General features: G+C 35.3%; 1 protein-coding gene across 10 annotated transcripts in view; it reads left to right on the top strand.

The window, feature by feature from the left end:
- Positions 1-26,397, top strand: part of LOC139695196 (tropomyosin Per a 7.0102) — a 67,267-nt gene that overhangs the window by 37,627 nt on the left and 3,243 nt on the right. For 4 of the 10 annotated variants that reach the window (XM_071593874.1, XM_071593875.1, XM_071593869.1 and 1 more), the window contains 6 exons: positions 8,455-8,588; positions 11,056-11,173; positions 12,064-12,134; positions 14,699-14,774; positions 19,156-19,218; positions 23,952-24,021. In XM_071593874.1, coding sequence (XP_071449975.1) covers positions 8,455-8,588; positions 11,056-11,173; positions 12,064-12,134; positions 14,699-14,774; positions 19,156-19,218; positions 23,952-24,021 — 532 coding nt within the window. The other 6 variants (XM_071593872.1, XM_071593878.1, XM_071593877.1 and 3 more) reach the window with 6 other exon arrangements.

Here is a 26,397-nt window from a genome sequence, read left to right on the forward strand (position 1 = left end):
TGCATCCGATATGCAAAATTGTTGGTTGAGTGAGAGGAATTCGGTAAAATTATCCGCATATATATCGCTTGACGCGAAACACGAAAGTATGTCGTGTGAAAATTGTCCTATAACTATTGGGACTGCCACACGCCTTTATGATAAATTGGAGCTCATCCAATGCGAGAATTGGTCTGAATATTCAGCGATTTAAATTTTAATCTGTCGAGTACGCCAATTTTTCATAGACCATCTTTTTTTTCTCTCCGAGTCGTTATTAGTACCACAAGGCTGTCACGGCTTTATGTTTTTAGACATTTCGCGAAATAAACCGATTTCAAGCGGAATTATGCTCATAATCACAGGACTTTGTTTCGAAATTTTCAATAAGGATTTAGTTGAAGTGAGCTCATTAGAATCGGAGAAATTATTCGCGAATTATTAACGCATTGGCGGTTTATTGTCATAATTACTACGAAATAATACTGATTGACATTCCACACTGGCATAAGCCGAAGTTAAAAATAAGTATTTCATCGCTGGACACGCTCCGATTAGTTGCAATTGGCAGGTGGTCGTTGATCAAATGTGTGCTTTCATTCATTTGTCGTGGAATTCGGCGTGAATTTTTGCAACGGCGTCTATAGGGACTTGGTATGCACTTTCTTGGACTTTCATTTGGCTATCAGCGTATCGTGCTGCCGTAGCATTAATTCCACTTGATAACGAAGCGTAATAAATGCCATTACGTCACTCTCGGAATGCATTGGCCTAGAAAAGAATGCTCATGTGGTACACTACACCACATCCAGCAAGCTCTTTTTGGAGTGTAGCCAGGTGCAGTGCGTGCCATGAACATTCGGATTTCACCGTGGAAATTGATAGTTTCGTCGCCGAAATACTATATAATTTCTCGGAAGAGGGTTCCCTTTGGTTTTGACACGATTGATCGTGTTTCTGGCCGAATGAATAGATGGGTGGATTGTTGAAATTATTTTGATCGTCTTCGCTTTTGCGGCTGGAGGGGAAAAAAAAGATATCGAACCTAATATAGAGCTCTATGTCGAAATGAAAATCAATAGGTGATGGAGGTATTTATTTAATAATGATAATGCTTCTCCTCACTACATGGAGACCTTTTTAAAAAATAAGAGATCAGTGATTTTTGAAGAGTCGGTATTGAATGGGCGTAGGATAAAAAAGTCTGTATTTACCAATATTCACAATAATAATTGATAATGTTTAAAAATTATTTCAGAAATAATGGAAAAATGAAAATTTTCAATTATCTTTTTTCTCTGTCCGTGATGAAAATGAATCAATGAACCGTTATTCATCAATACCACATTCAACCGAATGTGGTGTTGATGAATAACGTTATCTTCCGAATTAAATTTCTCGTATTCATTTTTAAGTCACACCTCGAAACGAATCACATTGATCCCCCCATCCATTCCATAAATTTCTCGCGAATCATTTGTAATTTTTTGATTTTCATCCCACATAAAATGTTAAAATCTGGTAAAATATAATTTGCACGCCAGTTGCGGGGTCTACAGAACATTTCCTTTTGTGGAGTCGTCTAAACTCATTCCAAATGTCTGATCACTCAAATCAGTGAACACTGCTGCTATCCGTGAAAATTATGTTTTATGCTTCGCTTAACATACAATTTAATCGTTGGCGCAATTAATACTTAAAAGACCGCGAACCATAGTATGATTCCTTTTTAATCTGCTGTGTCGTGATTTATATTCCATCGTAAACATTTTTATGGATATCGAGATGGGAAACCTTTTGCTGTGTAGGCAAGTGTGTGCTTGAGTCATCTATGTCTCATTATTTTTCTCCCTCAACAGTCTTCCCACCACGGAAAACAAATCCACATTCAGACATTCAGCAGCCACCCCACTTTCAATCCAAGCTAGCTGTACCGAGAAAGATCCGCACACCACTCTATATATGGTGTTGGAGCTGCCTTATAACCTGTCCCTATTCGCTCATTCCATATGAGGCAAATCGTGTGACGCAGAGCTTACAGCAAAGATACAGCCTCTTTCACTTATCCGTATACTTTCTCTTCCATTTCGAATGATAAAGAGATTTCTTTTGCCCATTTTAGGGTAACTATATTAATATTTATAGCCGAAGTCAAAGTGATTCAAAATTTCAATATCTTAATACGAATGAGAATTTTAAGAGATTCATTCTGTATATAAACTGAATGGGAAATCCAACCTATATTTGAGTACTTTCAATGTGGTTAGAAAAGGAATGCACCATTTTTATATACTAGTGATTATTTTTAATTTTGCCTGACCTAGCTTTTTCATATGGGGTGTTTTTCGTTACAGAGCGTAATTTTTCGCTTGGGGTAATTTTAAACGTGTTACTTTCGACTGTTGAGTATCTAGTTTAAAATTAATTTAAAAACTTTAATATAAAATGATGTGAGCCTATTCACATTTCTCTGACTTATCCATCGTGATATAAATCTATGCTTAAAACTTTTATAAATGTAAAAAGTATGGAATTATAGCTTAAGGTGTTTTGATTAACTCAGGTTTCTTAATGTATTCAATCTTTGATCAGTTAGTGTTTGTATTCCTATTTGCTTCCCAAGGAGATGATGATATAGTTTGGTGTTCCTCAGCCATTGAATTTGTGGCGCTTGGTTTTTTTGAGTATTGGGCAAGATTTTTCTTTTAGAATTCTCGATATAAATGTGTTGAATTTTATATGATTTGTTTCGTATAAATAGTAAAATTCTTCAGCATGTTAATAACTTTTTCACACAGGTTTGAATGCTTTGTTTCTTTGAGATTAGCGGGTCATGTATTCGCATTTGATTTATAGGAACGCGCCTATAACTCGCGTAAGAATACAGTTACGACTCATTTGTTTGTTTGAATTATCTTTCTTCTCCATCAATATAACTAATATGAAATACAATAATATTTCGGAGGGAAATTTGTATTTTTATTGGCTTTTTACAGTATTAGTGTTTTAAAATCGCCGCCTCGTAGCCGGACTATTTTCATTTGATTTTTTTCGTTGATGCGAGCGCCCGACGGCTGACTTCCGAGTCTCAGTACAGCAGTGGTACTCGTCTCGTGTCCACCATCTTGCGTTCAGGATTAAGTTGTGTAGTTATCACTTAGTTTCTGTGGTAGTTTTTGTGTGAGGAGCTTTCAAAATGACGGCGAACGTGCAGCAAGGAACCCTTTTAAACGTTTTGAAGAAGAAGATGACACAGACAAAAGAGGAGATGGAGAAATACAGGGACGAATGTGAGGATTCTCATAAGAAACTTCAGGCTGAGATACTGCGGCGGGAGGAAGTAAGCTACATCACATTTATATCACCGTATTATAGTTCATACATAATTTTTAACTCATATATTTTAACATGCACTAATAGGTAACTTTGTTTTTTGACTATTCGGAGGTTTTAAGTGGGGCCAGTCATCCTACCGAGTTAGTCGAGACGGCGTCTGGATGGCGATGACCCGTTTTGTGATCGATTACCTTTTTATTTTTTCGGTGGTCTCAATATAGTGTTTTAGCGCTGTAGAAAAGCATATAAACCGAAATACTAGTTAAATATGGTCTGTTGAATCGTATTTACACCCGTTAAAGTTAGTTGTGAAACGACATTTTTGTCAAAATCCCGGTGTACATTGAAGGAAGATAATTATTAATAGATTGTGTCTAACGTAGATTTTTTATTGCTACACATTTTGAATGCATGCGTTTGTAATATGAACAGAACAAGTGGTCGGCGAGGCCCCACCCATTTTTAGCCGGAAAAAGATGACTGCCGAGTTCTATGCGTTGTACCAAGGTCGAATTTGGCTCACGCATAGTTTGAAATTATCCGGTTGTCTTCATATATTTGCTCATTTATCTCTTGATAAAAATCGTAAGATACGAGTTCCTGTTAGACATATTACGAAACACGTATACTTGGTGTGGAGGTGTGGCGAGGAAACTATTTACGTGCGGTAGTGGTCGGAGTACACTCATCGTCATTTCCACCGACGCGTTACTAGGTTTAACGTTCTCCAGTGGACATTAGTGGAGAGGAAATGGAATAGTATAGTAATATCAACCATCTCCTTTAATCATATCATCGAATTATGTCTTGAATACCTAGATTTTAATAATTTTCACACTACAAAATGTATTCGTTTTAAATGTGCATTACTTATTTGTGCGGGTATAACGGAGGGAGAGGTCAAAGCTTGTAATTCTGCGGACTACTAAAGTATATGAAGTATTTTTTGCAGTTTTTGATCCGCACGGAGTGTTGCACGCCATATGTTGCAGGTCGCATTGGTTTTGTGGATACTTAGGGACCTCATTTTAATTTTTCCGCTCGTTACGAAAGTAGTGAAAGAAGCCAACGTGACTAATTTCGAAATTGAAATACATAACGATCTTTTCGTTTCCCCAAAGGGTTCTCTGGGTGACCATAATTGATAGTTTTTACTTGGGGCAGCAAATGCGTTTTTATTATCGCTATTGTTTGTCAACAATAGGTGAATGATTGTCAAACTGTTACACAGGGTGCCGCGTGGGAACGCACCTCTGTCAACCCCCTCCAGAGAATCTCTCGGCTCACCCATTATCCACCTCTCGCTTCCCGAGGGTGTTGACCCATCCGGGTTGTAGGCTGAGGAGCCCACAGAATGCCGGGCGTCGACGTTTTATGCGACTTCCAAACAATGTTACTCCACGATCCACCTCTTTTCGACTCAGAGCGAGGCTAGATAGTAAATGACACGCATTGAAAATTTTTCTACTGGTCCTCACACACATTGTTCTTTCCCCCCCGGTTCCGTGGTTTGGCTCCTCGCATTTCGGGTGACGCCCTCCAATGCCCGAAAGTTGTAGCATCGAAAAAGGTTTTATTGGCCGGCGGTTCTCGAACGAAAGTAGGGACGAAACACATTTTTACGTTGGTTCCTCAAACATCGAGGCATCGCGCCGTGGTGTATTTTGCATTAATCACTTCGGGATAATAAACCTTGTGATATGCATACATACATATAGTAGCTGATATTACCAAAAAATATTGCATCTCGACCTTAAGTGTTGTCGTTTGCAGTTTCCTCCTCCTGAATCGTACTTAATCTGTCGTATTAAAAGTTCATTGAAAACAAGTGGTTTTCATTGTGCATAATACACATGATGAAACCGAAAAGAATCAGTAAATGTGGGACATAAAATAAGAATGGCATTAGGTGGTAGTGATGACCTCAATAAGCGTTGCTTTCATCAGCTGCTCAAATTGAAGCAATGGGATTTTGTATCAGCCTCGGGAACTCCTCCTAATTCGCCTTGGGTGTTTTGTAACATATTTGTGGGGGGCTGTTTTTATCAAGGAATGAATATTTAATTTTGCCCTTGTGAATGGGAAGACATTTTTACAAAACAATTCGTTCATTTAACCATCAGAATCAAGAAAATGCTAGAGAATATTTTAGTTGGTTGGAATAATAACTTTCCTCTCACTTCTTGTCCTCCCCTGCCCTTTTCCGTTCGATGGCTATCCTGTGAGGGCACACCCCTACGCACATGGTAACCGCCCCGGAAGCGCACTTACACTCCAGACCCGAATCAGCCACCCCCCATTCGCATCTGCCGCCACCCTTCCCTCATACCCCACGTAATTGTCGACTTACGTGTCAGTTGTCGCCTTACCGGAGAATGATAGGTCCGAACCTTCCTTCACCTGGCTATTCTCGTTCCGAGGAAAATAAGAAACGGTTATCATTATATCACCTGGTGGCTTCGGAGCTGCAGTGATTATGATGAGCGATAGCTCACTCGAGTCTGATCTCTGGCATCGCAGCCGAGCGGGTCAACTTTTACAAACCTCGTATTTTAGCTGCGAAAGCTAGCTGTGCAGCTGGTGAGGGGTAGCGCTGATGTGATACATTACAAGGAATGCATTTGAACATACTATGTTGCTCGTATTCATTTTGCACTTAGCCAATCGGAATTGCGGATACGTTTTACATTAGTATTATATTATGGGAAAGAGGCAGCCCTTTCAAAGGATTAACATGCTGCCACCCGCATTAACTTCATCCCAAGGGAGATTTAAGGTTTTGTTGCTTGATTCTTTCCAGAAAATAATTCCATGAGCTTTGTCAATGAAATACTTTTTCACTCTGATAGTGGCTTGCCTAATCACATGAAACCATTGACTGTTCGATAGTGGTTTCTCTTTTCAAAACTTGGCATTACGTCATCGCATTCCAGTCATTCTGGCTCGAAGCGCTGATGGCTCCCATGGGAGATTTAAGGCTTTGCCGATTTCGTTGCGGGTATCGTTCGCGATTGGGTCGCGGTAGGCCAGGGGTTGAGCGTTGAACTGATTGGAGGGCGCGGGTTCGATTCCCGAGCAAGCCTTCCTGGGTACCACCCAAACTGTGATTTTTCATGCTCTAGATCTTCTAGGGAAACCACCGTAGGGAAAGGCACTGGCCACTGCCCCCCTGCCCTGATGTGTGAATTTCACACGCCGTCGGGCTTAGTACTGGGTGAACTCATCTACCAAATCGACTTTCGGATTGAATACTTTATGGTTTATCGTTAATGAGAAATCTAGCAAATCTTCCTGTTGTATAATTAATTGAAATGACTGCCCCTGGAAAGACTGCTGTAATAAGTTACTTTGGTGTTTTTTGAGATTTTTGTGTAGTATAGTGGCTATTGCATGCAGTTACTGTTTATGAATTCAGGAGCTAGAGTATTTAATATGTATAATGGTTAAGGACTAGATAGTGTTGCTATGTATCATGGAGTTTTTTCTCAAACCAGTCACAGTGCGTCCCATAGGGGTGATGTTAGAATTATTTCCTAGATAGTTTGTTGAGCTAAATTACGAGTGGTTGTAGGGAATACAATAAGGCCACAAAGACTGGTGTCGTTTTAATATTCTTAAGTCTATTTTACGCTATTGTAAGTCCATTTTAATCAATTATTGTTGACAATTAGTGTGAAACAATAGTTCTGTTATCAAGGTAACTTCTCATTTTTCTTTTGAGAGCAGGTAAACAATTGCTGTTCCATTTTTTGTTTTACCTGTTGGCTATTGCTTATCTGCCAGGAAAACTAAGCATAACTTATTATCCTTCACTGAACCCATTCTCTTTGATTTTTAATGGAAGTTTTCCATTCGTATTATCTTTCCCTCATCACCCTTGACACCAGCGTTGGCCGAAGCAATGGCTACTAGCGAAACTTCATTGTTATTTTGGTGAGTTTTTATTCCTTGTGGTCAGGGGAGGTTTAAGCATGGAAGTGATGGGATATAATTAAATCTGATTTTACAGTAGCATCAGACAAACAGACTATTTCGGCGGAATAGTCTTGTGTTAGCGAACACAAATTTAAATGCGTTTTTAGGTGTTTGTACTGTTCAGCAGCATTTTGATTTGCAGAGCCATGCCCCCACCATCTGTTGCTTCGTAATTGCTTAGAAGGAAATACACAATATCCCATTTGTGTTAGATTTGTGAATAGTAGTCATGCTTTTTTATCTAATAGGTAAATTGTATGGTTGTCATCTTCTATTTGTTGTAGATTGCCATCAGTTGATTGATGTTAAGTATTTCAGGGATATTTTATCGCTAAAATCAATTTTGCCTATATTTCTTTCTTTATCATTTAGAGTGTGAAAATAGTAGGGGAGACTAGTTGACATTAAATATCTTAAAAAGATGAATATCTAAGGCCTTGCTTTTCCACAAAAATATTATGCAGTAGAAATACATATTTCTGCCTGTATGAAAAGGAGTGTTCATTTTCACCTTCCATGGCAATATTCATAAAAGTGTGAGATTAATTTAAAATCCTGGTCGACTTAAACTTTTTTTTAGCTTCGGTTAATGAAGCAGTGAATGCCAGATGACACTAGATACTCTTAAACCATCCAAAAAACCTTTCAAACCCTCCGATCAATCTCCATTACCACTTTGCCATTCCTTGCTTCCAAATATACATGTGTACACAGCGAAAATGTGCTGATATGATGTATAAAAGTGCTTCAGTGAATTTAAAAGTGCTTCTGGTGCTCATCATAAGCTCTCAACAGAACTGATTTGTATAGTTTGTTTCATTGGAACAATATTTGATGAACTCTGTGGGTGCGCTTATATTTTCTTGTTGTGTATTACTTATGTCATGTGCAGTCTTAATTGAAGCGACCACATTGTTTTGTGGTCATTTTAAGGAAATGGTTATCGATTTGAAGGTGTTAAGAAAGGTATTTTGGTGTACTTGAAATTGTTATAATTTGGTATTTTAACTCCTAAGTCATTCAGGTACATAGGCATAGGAATCATGTGTTCGGGTTTAATAAATGGTGCATGAGGTTACATATTATCCCCAGTCCCTCTCCCCAACTGTCCATGTGTATTCTTTTTTTTTTGAAATATCTCTGCTAACGGTAAGTCTCCTACAGGCGGAGAGTGAGGTGGCTGCACTCAACCGTCGCATTCAGCTGCTGGAGGAGGACTTGGAGAGGTCTGAGGAGCGTTTGGCTACTGCCACAGCCAAGCTGGCTGAGGCATCACAGGCTGCCGATGAGTCTGAGCGGTGGGTTTTGCCAGGACATAGATCCCCAAGTAGTCCCTACTTTCAATGTAACTTTACGTTAAGGTCCCTTGACAGAAATATTCATTTACGTTTGCAGGAGTTAATGATTTTAACTTGTATTGCTGATCGTTTATTTCCTGCAAACATATAGAATAAAATTAAATTCAATTATATTAATGTAATTTCAAGCCAAAGAAGTGATTTGTTCCTTTCAAAATTTCTGGCGTTTCACTGATTGAAATAATTTTCTGAGTTAATTATAACTATTTATAATGATCAATTATAATTTTTTTCAATTATTGATTAACTCTGAGATTTATATCATTTCATATTTAAAAATATTCGTATGATGTTTAGTCTGTTTTCCCCTAGTCGCTAGCATTTACTTTATTGAATATTTTTTACATTCAGATTAACACAGAATATTGGATTTAATTGAACATTACAATTTTATTAGGCATTTGCCAATCTGTTGCTATCACTCTAACCCTTTCACTGCTAAGTACTTTGTGAAGTTAATGTTAAAAACCATTTTTGGTGTCATGATATGACTCATTCTTGCTGAATGATTCTATTTTGTTGATAGTGTATGTACATCTAAACATTAATATTTTCAATGCTGCCTAAATTTGTTCATTTAAAGAACAAAAAAAGCACAATTCCCTGGATGTATGTACACTCCCATTGCTGTGCAAGGGTTAATGTATTATATCTTGTGGTCTTGAGTTTATTTAGCTTTTGCACTATCCAATTTCATTTCTGCTATTTTTTAGGATCCCATAAATTAAAAAAACTTTCATTTATATGAATCTGAACAATTTGTGATGTAGCTCCTAAATATTTGTTTTTCCGTCCTAACCTTGATTTTCCTTGTTCACGAAATGAAAAATAACATCCCCTCTGTTACTAAATTAAAGCAAAAATAAATTTTGGTAAGCCCTGTCATGCATTATAGCTTGCGAAAATCCTTGGTCTTTAGTTTTAATTATGTCCCAGTTATAGTAAGATTGCTTTCCTCAAAGGAGTTGTATGCTGTTTTGTTTCACTTGTTGTATCTCTGCCAAGAGTAGTTGTAGGTCAGCTGTGATCATGTGAGCCCTTAAAATTAGAAAATTTGCTCTGTTGCCAAGGATTTTGAATTTGAAATAAAGTAGAAAATATTCCTGTGAGAAAATATTTTGGCTTGCAAGAAGAAATTTTCATGATCGCACATGAATGTAAAGTTTTCTTATGAAACCTTATGCATATTTATATTTTATTTAGCTATGCCAAATATATAGTGATTTTTTTTAGATTTTGTGTTTACAGCATTGTAAAGAACGTTAGCCCTGTTACTCATTATTTAATTTATATTTATAGTATTGTTAGTCATCACCATTGTATCTCATAGGAAGTGGTCTTGTGTAAACAAATTTGGAAGAATGGGAAATTTGTTGTGAAATGTAGTGCTTTGAGACCTTCAGTTGTTTTGAGTAGGTTTGTAATTAACCTGGTTTGAAAAAATTGTTTTTTGATGTTGTACCTTATTTGTGGATTATAATTCTGTATTCATTGGAAATCCATTAAAATATAAATTTCTCAGTTCAACTTTCATTTGATGTATTACTCCCTACCACCGCATCTTTTAGTTGTATTGGTGCATTATAAAATTCTCATTAGTTTGCTGCTTGGTGTTTTTGATGCATTTGTCTCTAAAAGTTACCATGTTTTCTTACTAACTGTTTGATTGAAGGTCTAAGGCAACATCATTTGCAACTTATTTTTGTGCTTCATTATCACTAAAATTTGTCATCACTTGAATTTTTTGGCAGTGTCTTAAAATGTTTTTTAATAGCCTAATTTGGGTTTTGAATTTTGACTCTTATTCTCTTAATTCTTCCAAACTTTGTTTAGTCTAGTCCCAAGTTCAGATTTTGAATATTGGTGGAATTTCATGTCAAGAAAATACATTCTATCCACATTATAGGATATGCAAGGCCCTGGAAAACAGGACAAATATGGAAGATGATAAGGTGGCAATTCTTGAGGGTCAGTTAGCTCAGGCAAAGTTAATTGCTGAAGAGGCAGATAAAAAATATGAAGAGGTAAGGGACAGATGGGAAGCTCCCTGAGCGCACTCCTCACACAATTGTGAGGAATGAGGTTGAAGACAATTATCACTTGTTAAGTTCTTCATAGGCATATCCAATGTATCACAAGCCAAAATACTTTGCCCTATACATGTCATTTGACGAGGGAAATTACAGGGATTGGCAGCTGACTTCGAGTTGCAGGCTGATGTTTTTTTATGTATGGTGGACATGTTGCAAACACTAATTGTTTATTGTTTGAGCCGTCCAAGATACCAGTGGTGGTGGTGGTGGAAGAAGTGGGTGCCAAGCTGAGCAAAAATGAAAACTTTGAAAGTTTTTTGAGTGGTGGGCAAGGGAGATGAATGAAAGGTTACAAAAATTTGTCTCCTCTGCAGCATGCGCAAGGTGCTTGAGAACAGGAGTTTGGCAGATGAGGAGCGTATGGACGCACTGGAGAACCAGCTTAAGGAGGCCAGATTCCTTGCTGAGGAGGCCGACAAAAAATATGATGAGGTGATGGGCCCTGTGCCCTATGATGGCTGGGGTTGAGAGGTCCCTTGACCACCCTCTGTGCTAATAGTCTATTGGCACTTGATTGTGTTTGCGTGGTTTGCTGCACACTTGTGCGCCATAGTTCTCCCTTTCTTCAATGTCGGTCTGCTGACCATCCTCTCTCAAGTTATAATGGAACTGCCGCTTGAATGTGACTCAGTCCTCATGTGGATGACTGTTTCTTTGGGTGCTTCACTTCCATTATGACTTTTAGCTGCATGGCTCCTTTCTAACTAAAAAGTATCCTCTCTTACAGGGAGAGTTTTGTGAGACTACCCTGCAATGTTTGCTGCTAACAATTCTTTGAGTTGGTTTGGTGGGAGGCTGAGAGAATGTCTTTTTTTCCCCATTAAAATTGTAAGATCCATTTAGTAGATTAATTTTGTATGTCTCTCCCATAATTGAACTACCAATCACTTATCCCACCTAATACTTATTAGTGTGTCACTAATGGCATGCACCAAATTAAAGTGAAAAAGACAAAAACTAGCTTGCACGGAGTTTTATACATATGTTTGACGAGTGGAATTCATTGTAGGAATAATGAGATAATTGAACTTGCTAAAGAAAATAGAATAATATGTAATTGGTAACTACTATTCTGAAAATAATCTTGTGATCAAACATGATCGTATATTTGTATTTACAAGCTTGTTAAAGCTGTTGGGTTTTTATCACAGTTTACTATTGTCAAGTTATAAAAATTGTAAAAGTGAACCTTATTGTTGTTTTATTCACAAAAATAAAAGTGAATTTGAAAGTGAATTTATTTTAAATTCTTATCTTATTGCCCTGCTTATGTGGGGTGACGTTTCTCCTATACACCCACAATAACCTCAATGGCCTTACAGGTTGCCCGTAAATTGGCCATGGTGGAGGCCGACTTGGAGAGAGCAGAAGAGCGTGCAGAGAGTGGTGAATCGTAAGACCCTCTCTCAAATTTAGGCATGACCTTAAGAAACAAGTGTCTGTCCTATCAGTGTTGGTTTATTAGTACTCACATGCACATTACCACAACCCAAACCCCCTTTTTTTTTGTGTACCCCTATGGTGTTATTACTATTGCAACTCAAATTTTGTATAGAATTTTAATTAGGTGCCAGGAATTCAAAGAGGGTGATCATGTTTTATGACACTTTCACCGCAATTGAAATTGTTATCTGGCTTTGCTATAAATGCCAGTTTTGTCAATTATTTACAATAAGGAAAATTGTGTCGTAAACTGACAACACTCTGCTGCTCTTTATTTATAGGAAAAACTTGGGAAAGTGGAATAGATAGAGAAATATTTTCATTGGGAGCATCTATTTTGTTAGTTAAAAATTATAGGAGCCAGTTTTAGAACAAGCGCTTGATAGTTTCACTTTCAGATACAGCCGATTTCAACCCGTTCACTTAATTCGGCATCGTAAGTTATTAGTTTGGATACTTATCCATGAAACCATGGCTTATGGTTTTATGATTAACTTGGGATTTTAGAAATATAATAATTTTGAACTTTTGAGAATTCTTTCTTGGCTCTTCAAGTTGTTATCATCAGTGAATGTGATTTTTTTTTGTATCCTAGAATCATGTTCAAGCTAAACTTGGAAATAGCTTCTAGTTGGTCATTTCCATCGTCATGGATATCCATAAACAAAATAGAATCAGTGGAGATAGTTGGAAGTCCTAGAGGGTGAACATTTTGTAACTACATTAGGAATTCAGGTTATCATCCAAGCTATTTATATCTTATTAGTATGAGGCCAGCAAGAATAAAGTAGTTGTTTTTCTTGAAAGAAATAAAACATGATCACTACTACTTGATGTTAAATTTTGTCTCATGTTGTTTCTGCTTTTGAGTTGGAATAGCAACCTTTTTAAATTGCAACCTTAACTGATAGTTAGAAACTCATGTGTATAGGAAAAATTTGTACTTGGACTTTCTTCTTCGCTGCTGCTCTCCTCATTTGTAAACCATGTGAGGATGTTTGAATTAAATATTGTGGGAGCCAAAGCTGCCATTTATAATTATGCTTTTACACCACATGCCTTTAAAGCATTTCAGAGAAAGAATGCTCTGTGCCTGTGACACGTATTGCAATTTATTTATCTTTAAATTGAGTACAGTTTCTCATCAATAATGATAGAATACTGAAATTCTTCATGGGCCGAGTTCATAATCAACTGTGAAAATTTCTAATCATGTACTCAAAATTAGTTAAATGGAGGACATTGTGACAAATTTTGACCGTATTGTTGCTTCTCACTCGGAGGCAGTGTAATAAAAATGTAATTTGACAATATCAAAATTTATTGTTATGGGGTATATTTATTTCATTCACCTCACATGCACGGCATGTCAATGAATCAGAACTCAATTTTATGGTTGTAGAGAAAAGCAAAATGCCCCAATATTGCCTCTAAATGGAGAACGATTATACACTTGTGGGATAAATCAACTTTGAGTGAGAACTTTTTCCAAAATTTTTCATTATCATTATTGACAAAAATCGGAAGTCAGTGGTGTGACTTTTGTGCAAATGAATTTCAGCCCAATAAAATCTTTGGAATTTCACCTTTTAATTTTTAAAACTTGTTATCAGAACTGAATTATGTGACAGTTGCTTTTGAACTCCAAGTAGGATGTTACAGGATATCTTTTTTAGAGTTTCTTGCTACTTGAGTCAAGGTTGCAATTTCATCTCCTCCCTAGCTCCCAATCTTTTGTGCTAATCATTTCACAGTTTTTTTGTGGACATTTATTAGTTTTAGTTGTGCAGTTATTTTCTTTACAGCTTGCATGATAACAATGTTGAATTTTTCTTGAAAACTAAGGAGAAAAGAAATGTTTTTTTTACATAGATTGCTGGTGTTCTTTTTATTTTATTTGATGTGTGTTTTTGGTTAGTTATTAAGTCACAAAGTGCATGATAGCAAACAAAACTCTAATTTGCACGTGTATTTTGCATGGCTGCAAAGGTTGCTCGTAAACTGGTGATGATGGAGCAGGATCTTGAGCGTGCTGAAGAGCGAGCAGACAATGGAGAATCGTGAGTATGCAGCCATAATGCAATTGGTGCACCAGTGAACAATCTGGCATTGTTGAGCATTTTCTAACCTTCACACTTTAAGGCACATTAGTATGGTTGATTTTGTAATGACTGCATGCCAATTTTGTTGTTGAAAACTTCTCAGATTAAGGTACTTGTAGAAATGTCAAGATCACGTAATGTCTCACTCAAATTGTCTCTTGTAAAGTAAATCTTGTTGAATATATAAGTAAGGGTGATCTCCTGCTCTTTTCATTCTCTTTATTACTCTCAAGTTGTTTAAAGGAAGTGCTTGAATTAAATATTAATATGAATATTATTTATGAGACATTTATTCAAAGTTTCTAATGCTTGTCGTGACGATTGAAGTGATCATGAGTAATTGTTTGAAAGCTGGCATGTTTCACCATGAAGCTTGTATTCTCTTTTACATGTTTTGTTTATTTTTTTACAGAAAAATTGTGGAGCTTGAGGAAGAGCTCCGTGTTGTTGGCAATAACCTGAAGTCCCTGGAAGTGTCAGAGGAAAAGGTATGCATAAATCAAACCAAAATTGTATATATTGCTCACCATCAATCTTTCATATAAAAGTTTGATTTCTTAAAATGTTGATAATGAATCAGAATTATTCCATAATTCAAGAAATCATTTAGGCATTGCTTAACAAATAATTAAGATATTCAAGAAATTTCTAAGGCTGTGCTTCATAAATCATTTAAAAAATTCAAGGAATGGCTGAGGCATTGCTTTATTATATCTTTTTTAAAAAAGTACTTCTGTAAAAAAGATTTCATAATAATTCTTTATTTCTGAATTAATGATTTATAAGAGAGCAATCTGAATTAAGTTATTGCTTACAAGATAAAATAATTTGTAAATTTGTAAATCTGTCATGCAAAGCATAGCAATCATGCAAGAGTCTGGCTACACCACACTTTTACATGAATGAAATTGACACTTTGGTTCATTTATGAGGAATTGTATAACATACCGTCTAAATCCCTTGAAAATTAAATTTACTGAATGTCTATCATTATATTAATGGTCTTAATTCATATGCTGTACATTCACATTCACCAAGTGCACCTATTTCTCTGAACTTAATCATCTCAAGCATGGCCACTATTAAGCATGTGTGCCTTTTTTTTACCATTACCAGAATGTATTATACTAAAATTGCCCAATCAATTAGATCCACATATATGGCATTTGTTTGGTTGGTTACCAGTATCAACTGACCATAAAATATTGGAGAAAACATATTATGAAGCAATAGATTAGAAAATGATCAATATGTTAAATTCCCTGAATCGGCCTGTAAAAAATTTTTGAGACTTAGGATAAATCCTTGATCATGGCAAACTAGTCCTTTAAACATTACATTTTTGCAAGTTAAAGGGTTTTCCCATAAATTCCCAAACATTGCAATGCAATGTATGTGGCCCTGAATTTAATATTCATCTGTTTCTGAATTGCATCAAGACATTGCATGCACCGAATTGAGCAAAAATGTTTTTGTGTTGTGGAATTTAAATGTGCCAGGCAGGGCACAAGTTTGGTCAAACAAATACGATTTTTGTGATACAAAAGCATTTTGTGTAATTGTGAGTCACTTTTTGATGGAATAAATTCTGTAAATAAGGTGACCATTTATGGTTATTGAAGACTAGTATGTCATTGTAAGATTTTGCCGTCAGAAGCTCAAGCATATTTGATGCTCAATATGGTTAGCCCTGCTTAAGGGCTGTGTGACGTGGCAGTAAATAGTCATATCAACATTTATTTAATGTTGATTGGGGTTTGGATAAATTAAATAAACCTTTATTTTATGAATTGCTAAGTATCGTCAATATGAACATTATGATCAATGCCAATGATGGTCTCAGGATCACTTGAGTCCTGAATATGGTAGATATCACTCTATAAATTAGTATAGGCACTCGGGAAATAGCCAAAAATTATTAACATGATGATATATCACCTCCATATCAGTATTTTTTATATTGATTGTCATAATTGGAGCATAAATATTGCACACCCAGTTATAAGCATGCTTTGAGGTTAATGTGTTGTGGACGGAGGTTAAAAAACACCAGAGAACAGGCTTAATGCTTTAATATTTCAGTCTATAAGCAGGTGTCACAATTAATGGTGATATTTTTTTATTATTTGAGGCAATGTGGATCGATTTATTTGCAAGCCTCCAAAGTAGCGTCAATCACGATGGCAGAAAATGTTTTAATTTGATAACAAACATTTTTGTTCAATTCAGTGTTTACCTAACCTAAATGATAAACTTTGAAAACAATTTCCTGACAGTTAATTAAGTATTTGCCATGGTTGTCAAAGGGATCTAATTTTATAATTTTGTATGTTCTGCAATTCCTCAGAATGAATTTAAACTTTGTGTTGTTGTTGAGTGTTTTTGTCTCATCACCCATTAACCGTGTTTTTTTTCTGCTTTAATATAGCTATCCTCTAGTCACATAGCTGTAGAATTTATCTTTTTCTTTCTTTTAGTGTGGCTTGGTTTTTTTAATTTTACATCGTTTAATTAATTCTTTTGTTTCTGTTAGTTGAATTCCAAATCCTTCATTTTAATTTTGACCTTTTGTTTCTCTAACTTAGTTTTGACCGTTAACTGTTGACTCTTTGACTGTATGTCTAGGCTGTTTTAACAGTTTAGTGTTCTTCTTTTGATGTAGATCAATTCCTGTAAGATAAGACATGATGGACCGATGCACTTTTTCATCCATTTTTGCTCCTGAGTCTGTGAAATGTCTCATTCTGTTTAAGCATAGAAACTTGAATTAGTTTCTACATTATTTACTCTAGTGCTTCCCAGTTTATATATTTTCTCACTTGAATTGGTCAAATATAATCTATGAAATCCATTACAATAATCACTGTAAGTATCTTAAAGTTTCCTGTTTATCAAGGGATATTTAAATGCAATCCTTTCATTTCATTTGGTTTTGTTTAATATGTCTGATCATAAAGAAAGGGTGATATAATTTAAATTGTAGTGGGGTAATTTTGTAAATTTGTATGTATTCATTTAGTTAATCTGAAAGGCTGGGAGGCACTTATCACAAATTTCAGTCATGCCCAAGCTTTTATTTTAAACCATCATGTTTCCAAATCAATTAGAAAATGATTCCAATCAGTTAGGTACGTTTTTACAATGGAGGGGCACTTCAAATAATGCATTTACTTTTAAATTGTCATTCAGTCACTGTAGTTATGATGAATGCTTAATTTTGTAATAGCCTTTAGGTGGTTAATAAAGTATTGTTTTCATTTCTTTCATGAAAGTAAGGGGTTTTTATAGCATCCTAATTCGAGAAGGTTTCAGTTTGACATACATGAATTTTACAAATGCGTGGTAAAATGTATGTTTTGCATTGTCAGTTTCAAGTTGGACAGTAATTAAAGATTTTATAGAGCTGTGCATTAAAAGTTGAAAATATATTTGTGTGATATATTCTGCCATATGTGATTAGCACTTGTGAAATCAAATTAGTGTAATTACTGACAAGAATGCTTGAAATAAGTTAGTTGGTGGGCAAAGAAAAATAGGGAACTGAAATTCATTGACTGATGCAATTTATTTTGTATGAATACTTACTTGCTGTTAAAAAATCTAAAATATGTGTGCATTTTCATACTTGTTATGGCACCTTACTTAAAAGGGAAAATGTTTTTGAACCTCATGCATGTATATATTTGAAGTAGAATCATAACTGATTCAGGGTAGTTGTTTGAAACATTGAGCAATGTGTGATAAAAATAAACTTCTGTAAGATAAAATCAGATTTCTACTTTAATTTATATGTCAAAATTGTGCTTGATTCTTTTTTTTTAAATACACCCATAAATTGTTGAATGAGTGTAATGCATTTTGAAAATTTGCTCTTGAAAATGTAGTGTAATGAGAGAAGTAAATTCGTTTGGGAATTGTTTTTGCTAATGTGCTCTAGTATTGTAATAAAAGTGGAAAATAATTTCAAGTGAAAAGCTATTTAGTCCACCTTGTTTCAGCAAAACCTTAAAGTGGTTGCCGACTCTTAATTGAAAGGGATCAGTGCAGTCTGATGCATTTTTATTAGTTACTTCTTCCTTTGTGCGAAAGGCACTATTTGTGAAAATGTAAAAAAAACAATGTTAAATAACCATTTATCAATGTAGCATATCAATTTCCATTACAATAAGTCAAAATAGATGTATTTTTGGTGATGATGAATGCGTGACCTGTAGGCACGCAGTGATTTTGAAATAGCTGCAAAAGCTTAAATGAGGTTTCAAGCACTAGTGTGAAAAAGGTTTAAAATTTTGAAATTACCATTCTAAAGTATCTACAAAAGTAAATATTTTTGTTTCACTCTTAAGAAGTTGAGGGAAGTTGATAAAAATTCATTTTCTCTGGAGTAAATTTTTTCCACATTTTCAAAAAGCAATGTTGATCAAATTGCTGATAAATTGTATGTTTCAAATGGGTTGGTAGAGCCTAGGGCCCAGAGCATAATGGCCTGGATTACTATAGTAGTCAGTTGATGCAGAAGCTATTTATTTTAATGGCGATGTTATCATGATTTATGCTAAGAGTATCATTACATTACATTTCAAGCTTGGAGCATTTTGTTGTGCATGGAGTGCTTTTCTATTGATGCAGTTTTTTTTTTGTTTTTGCACAGCCCCTTGCGTCATATAAACTTAACATTGCATTTGCCTTTTCCCCCAAATAATCAAAAGCTTTTGTAGATTTAGATCCTGATGGAGTAGCTGCTGGTTTTTTTCTGGAGTCACTTAGCACACAACTTTTGACCCGTGTGTGGGCTTTGGACAGTCAGCTGACACATCTAGTCGCCCTCAAAGACAACGTTAACAATAAATCTCTTTCTCAATCTCTCAGGCCAACCAGCGTGAGGAGGAGTACAAGACACAGATCAAGAATATCACCACGAGGCTAAAGGAGGTATCGTCGCCTCAATGCATGCTTCTCTTTTTAATTAGTATGTGTGGGCGTGTGTGTGATGTTTTTTGTTCTTTTTCTTTCCCTCTTCCACCTATCCCTGTCCTCTTCCGGTTATGTAGGCGACACTGAGAGAGGAGACATTCGACGAGCAGATCAAATCTCTGAACTCTCGGCTGAAAGAGGTAATTTGGGTCATACACAAGGGGCAGGATGCAAATCATATACTGGGCTTTATACTTTCAACTGGTTGCTCAATGCTTGGACAAGTGGTCTTCAAAAATCTTTTCGGGTGCTGTATCAACCTTAACATTCGACAAGCAACAATTCTTCTTTCACAGTATGAAAATCTGACATAAGCACACATGCATACTGAGTAGTTTTGTGGTACAGAATTTTTAAATTCTGTTTCTGAGAAATATGTGGCAGCTTGTTAAATTGTCTGCGTTCATTGAACTGTGTGATGTTTCATTGTGAAATTTCCTGAAGGTTTTCCATGGGTTAGGCCCCATTCTTTGTAGCACGTGTGAGTTTGAGTGGACTATTAATCCCCACTTGTAGCAGTGTAGGCTTAAATTCTCAAGACAGTGTTTCTTTTGATGAGGTAGGTTGGCGTTGGTGATTGTATTTTTTCATAAGATTTTAAATAACTCTTTGATTGAGAAGTATGATGGTGGGAAACTCATTGGTTGAGAGAATAATCTGTATTTGAGGGATGTAGGTTTGATTTGAAATTTGGATATTTTGAGGTGGCATTAAGTATCCTTTCATATATTAAATGTAAGAATATCTGCAACTGTAATTTGCAGCTGTATATTTTCTTTGACGTGTCCTATATTTGAACAACAAATCCTTGGACAAAAGTAAATTTATTTATTGATTATTTTAGTTTCAAACTAAAAATCTGGCTGGGAATTATTTCAAAGTAACAGTAGATTATACTGATGTGCCTGAAGATTCATGAAGAATGGTGCATACTTAGTTGTAATTCATGTCCTTTTCAATTGTAAATTGTTGATGGGCTCCATCAGCAATATTTTAGTATATTACTGAAACTTATTAATGCTCATTCAATCATTTATTTCCTGTATTATCTGTTAATTTTGAGGGAAACCTATTTTTGTGTCTTAATATTGAAATCTCTGACTGTTAGTAATAATCTTAAAGTAAAAAATAATGTTAAATAAATTGACTGTCTAGGTGGCAGTGGAGTAACGTCCTCGCCAGCCAACTCAAAGGTTGCGAGTTCGATTCCCGTCTAAGTGCATTTTCTTCCACCTTGGACTTGGGTGTCTTCAATTTAATGTACAAGGGTTAGGTCGAATAAGGGACTATGAAGTTCCCAATCTTGCCCCAATGAAGTCGTTAAATAAATAAATAATCATGGGTTATTCAGTAGTTTGATGTCATTATCTTCTTGCCTTGCTAGAGATCAGTTGCTCAGCATTTATTTTCATGTGGAGTTGATGTTTCCTATCTGCAGAATGCGAGGATAAAGGAGCACTGTCTTGAAGATTAAGTTTTTTCTTAACGGCAACATTGCATTCACACTTGATTACACTTGTCTTGGTTTGTGAGCAAAGGTCTTATGACGAAGGGAATCAGGAAGTCCTCCAGCATGCATTATTTTTCTTTTTCTCCTTAAGTCACTGCTTGAGCTGACCAGGGAATGTGGCTAGTTGGTGTGAATGATCTTCTTTTACCTGTCTCTGTATGTCTGCTTCCAATTAGTTGCAGTCAATTTTCTAAGGTCCTATCCTCATGCGCCAATGTACGTATATTATATATATATACATACATACATGTACTTGTGACATGTTCTGAGTGTGAATCGGTCCATCCCAAGTGGACTGATAGGAGACACGCAAGACCTGATCCTTCCATCCGCTGTCCCTGCTGATGTCTCGTAAGAGTTGGTGTAACCTCCCATCCTCAACCTCCTTTCCACTCCTGCTGCATGCATTAATGTGTGTTGTTTGTTGTTTCATGACAAACAGGCCACTGCCACAAATGAGCAATGTGAGGACCAAATTACTAAGCTTATTGATAAACTATCTAATGTAAGTAAAGGTACTTCAAGTGTGTGTATTGCATGCTCATGATATTTGAGAGGCAGTGGTTGTTTGAATAATTGAGGAAATGGTCATTTATTGGGAGCCCTTTGTCATTAGTTGATCAGTTAGGGTTGATGTTTGGGTGTTCTCCATTTTCTATTTTGTTATTTCTTTTCAACAACTATCAGATGGCCAGTTAGCAAATTCTGATTGAGTATTTGATACATGATTTCTTTTTATTTTTGTTTTAAATGGGTTGGCCAAGTATAATTCCTGTTCACATTCGATGGGACTTATTCATTGTCACTTCTTATTGGACTTTTTTTTGTTTGATTGAAATTACTCAATTTTTTGTATCCTCAGAAATAGTTTGTAGTGTATCCTGTAGCTTTGTTGTGACTCTTCAAATATTTGAAATTTTTAAGTTTTTTATTTTCACTACACAAATTTGAGGCCTTCAGAAACCTGACTTGTTTTAAGGGCATGAAATATCGATAAGTACTATGAAGGGTCCAAATACTACATACTTTCCCCAGCTCCCTCATTGTTGGTATTGGTATTTTTATTAGTCGCTTTCTAGGCAAATTTCATGCCATTCATTATGATATATGAATGCGAATGGTGTTTCTTTTGTGAGAAAGCCTTAGAATGCTTTGCATTTGTAAAGTTTGCTTTGGACTGCTTTTTCAATTTTTATGTAGTCAAGTGCTACAGAAACCATCGCCAAAGAACTTTTATTTTTATTGGGCTCAAGGAACCAAGATTAGTGCATTCACTTAAGTTTGACTCAAGTATTTTAACATATCATCCTCCAATTTGTTTGCTCAAGTCACAATAGGCACTTGGAACCTTATTTTTAGCCTTAATTAAAGGTAACTGCTATATTTTGATATTCATTAAAATAAGTTATATGGCTGCAGTACAATCCCAGTTATCTGGGATGATTTATGGGGGATAATTAAAAGTATCCAATTGTATGTCACATTTTATGACAACTAAAAAAATAGCTCATTGTAATTGCACATTGATGCGGGATGTATCTTATCATTCATTGGGAAACAAATTTTTTATGCCCATTTTCAGCTTTCTTAATGGTTACATTCTGTTTCTGACAGCTGTGCAGAAATGTAATCCATTTAAGTAGAAAAAAATGTTAAAACTAAAAGTAGGTATGTGACAATTGTCTTTGTTCTTATTTTATTTGTTCTTCATTGTCGCCTGATTACCATTTGATGGCGTAAAATGCTTCAGTATGTAAGACGTATTCCTGGTTCTGTAGTGCATATTTGGGAAAAAAGCTTTCATCTGTCTGGCACTTGACCTCACCTCTATTGTGAATGATTTTAGGACTAAATGGGATCATTTTTAAATACTGATTTCATGACAGGAAAGAGTAATTGCTGTGTGCCTTTGTTATGATTTTTGAAATCGTAGAACCAAAAAAAACTACAAATATATGTTGAGCCTGGTACAGGCCATAATATTGATACCAATGATGTTAATAATAGCGACATCATAGAAGTGAATAATATTTTGAGGCTGGGTTAGTCAGTAAGGATCGTCTGTGATAATATTAGCCTACAGTTATGAGCTTTAGAAATAACATTAGCCTGTGGAAAAACTTGCGTTCACATTAAGACCTGGGGATGATTTTTTTGAGCCAGTAATTTTGAAAAAAGTGCATCTGATGTGTCATAAAATGTGGTAACTCACTGATATATTTAAATTGTTGGGCTTTGGGCAAGTCAAAAATCTGGCAGTTTAGTCTGAATTTCATTGAAAAATGCATTGAATCCCAGAGATCACTTGTATGGAAAAATATATTTGGACAAGGATATGTCTTACATACGTTTACATATAGTCATGGCACTTATCATGGCTCTTAGTTAATATTCCATGCATATTTTGGAAATTTTGAGAACATGACTGTTCATGTTAATCTGGTAGGTCAGTTGCATGCAAATTATGCTAAAAGTTTTGGGTTCAAATCTCACCTGTGGCACACGTTGCATAAACTTGGTTGGTTCAGCCTCTGGGAAACTTGTTGGTTAGACGAGAGCAATTTATTTGGATCCCAAAAAAATTTAAGACAGTAAAGGTGTTTGTTAAATAAAAAGTAACATATTTTAAAGTAATCAGCCCTCTTGTAGAATTTTTGCATTGTCAATTACTGCAGTTAAGAATTGAAAAACTGAGTTTTATCAGAACTGTGGCAAAATATACATACATGTCTTGATGTGTCATGTACATCAATGATATTCATCATTAGAAGCCTTAATTTGTTTAAATCAGAGCTCTGAATTCTGCCATATTATGATTGAAGTAATGTCATTAAAAATTTTGTTTTACTGTTTCCTACTGTTTTGTAAATGATCTTAAGAAAATTTGAGATTAAAAGAAATTGAAGTTTAATGAGATATAAAATTACTTAAATAGAATTTCAACTGAATGTAATTCATAATTTTCATTAACAGAAAGTAATGGTGAAAAAATTGAAATTTCATGAAATCTGTGAGGCAGAATTTGGCACAACTATAATGATTGTATGTTTGACTGGAAGAAAGAGGAATTATTGTTAAATTCCTACAGTCATGTATCCATATCAGAATTAGAGCCTTTTATTTTTCTTCATAGATGCGTATTGGGAGAAGTGAATACTAATTCTATGCCTTGGCATTTCAGGCTGAAGCCCGTGCAGAATTTGCTGAAAGATCAGTACAGAAACTCCAGAAGGAAGTTGACAGGCTTGAAGGTATGGCAAATCATGAATTGCATCAAAATATTTTTCCTAAACTACAAAGGGCTATGTTAAGCTCAGTAAACAATTGTTTTAAGAAAAACAATTTTAATTTTTTTTATGGCTCAACATTTCATATATATTCAGCCATATATATTTATATTAAGTGAATGTCATATGCAGTATGTATAAGCTCTTTATTTTCATAAGCAGCTGGAGGTTAATTCATTACAGTTTGTAAGTAAATCAAAATCTTGTTGCTTGGTTTATGTCCACATGAGCCAATGTGTCATATGTGAATCATTTTAACCATTTGTTTCACTCTCACCATGTGCTAATATTGTTTTTGATAATTTGATTTTTTTTTTAGTTTTGCATGTTACTATTTTCCTCTGAATTATGTTTTCAAATGTTACTTGATATTTTGTTTTGTTTTAACGGTTACCGACTAAAATTACATAACTGTCGTGTTTTTAGTGAGAAATTTTGAATGGATTTCGGAATAAAACCTAAATGAATTCATTTTTTGAGTTTACTGATAATTTTTAACAGTTTTTTTTTAGAAGTTTTAACTAAGTTTGTTAATTATTTAAAATCATATGTGTATTTACTCTCGCATGATTTGAAAATCTCTAAGCCTGAAGCAAGTCTCAACATTTAAACTGCTTTATTTCACCCTGATATTTCCTCTGTAGTTTCTTTGATTGGTAAAATATAGTTGGTGACTTGGGTGCACATTTATTACAACATTGTATCCTGGGATCGGTTGTGCCTTTTTGTCATTTCTTCGTTTCTCAGCAAGCATTTCAAATGCACCTATTGTTTGATAATAACTATTGTTACATTGAGGGATTTGAATTGAGTCAGTGGCATTGCACTGTTAGAAGTTACCCAGTTGTACAGCAATCCTAATAACATAACAGCCATTTAGATTAATTATATGTGAAAAAGATTGTTTTTAGTAGAATTGTGTGATTGTTAGACATAACTTGTTCAAGTGCTTGCATATTGAGAGTTCAAATCCCTTTTGAGAATCTTTTGGGTCCAGAATCTTGCTTGAGGCTTTACCCCTCATCTTATTAAAAGAAATGTCTTTTTCACAGCATCCCTAAACCTCCATTTTACAGATGATCTTCTCGCAGAAAAAGAAAAGAATAAATTGCTGCAGGAGGAGATGGAAGCCACCTTGCATGACATTCAAAATATGTAATCCGCCTGTGCATGTTGAAAGGAGAGGGTGGCCTGTGAGATCCCCAGGTTTGATGCATTCCCCAAGGCCCCCCTCAGGCCTCTCTTCTGTTCCCCCTTTTCTCCAGGTCCCCCCCCCCCCCCCAGATAAAGAAACCCCAACTAGGTGGTCATTGCAAACAAGAAGGTCTCCGGAAATAAAAGTCCCAATCCGTTTGCACCCACTATGTAGGCCTTGGATGTGCCTCAACTCTGGAGTGCCTTCAGGCCTCTTTTTTTTGTATCCCACTTTCTACTTTACTTTTGTGTCATTGTTTTGAAGCATTGCACAAGTTTTAAGATTTATGTTATGTGGCCTTGAAACAGGGATACTAAATGATGATTAAAGTAGCTGAGTGCTCTTAGGTTGTATAATCTGGCAACTGAAATGAATGATGCTTTTGTTTTGTAATCATGGTTGTTTTTTGATAGCCAAGAAATGTGTGCTGAATAATGATTTACAAAGCATGTGACCAGGATGGAAATTTCATGAAAATATCCTTGGTCAAGCTGAGGCAATGGAGTTTGGTTGTTTTTCTGGATTTGAGAAAAAAAATGACATTTTTTGGGAAGAATAGAAAACATATCTATCTATTAAAGAAGATTTTATGAAATACCTATGGAAAGTGAAAATATTTTATCAACCATCCTCCATTTGTGTTAGATTAGTTGCTTAGATTTTATCATGTTTGTTTGATGAGTTAATTGTTCCCTATCAAGAATCTAATTTCTTAAAAAAAAATGTTTTGTGTTTTTATTTTATATGCATTAAAATTATATGCATGCAGCCTCACCTAGGATTGTCAAAAATTATGTGAGTGAAATGTTGAATTTAGTCTGATGATTCAGAGAAATGAAATTATATAACTCAACATGTAAGGAGGAAACTTATAATTCCTGGAGTACCATTCAAAAATGCTTTATAATCACAGTTCTTAAAGGTCATCATGATTTCAATGCTAAATGTTTGAAAAATTATTTTAATTGCTATAAATATTAGGAAGTTGATTCATAGATATTTTTGACAAACCTAATGCTAAATGTTGATTGTAGTACCACTTACTGCTGTCAGCCTTTGTATGTTTGTTTTATATTGGCTCATATGTTAAAGTATGTAATTGTGAATTCCAAATGTATGGTAAGGTGCTTTTATCTGTAAAGCCA

Source organism: Hetaerina americana, unplaced genomic scaffold (assembly GCF_022747635.1).
Source record: "Hetaerina americana unplaced genomic scaffold, ioHetAmer1.1.p SCAF_6, whole genome shotgun sequence".
In the NCBI taxonomy this organism is placed as follows: Eukaryota; Metazoa; Arthropoda; class Insecta; order Odonata; family Calopterygidae; genus Hetaerina; species Hetaerina americana.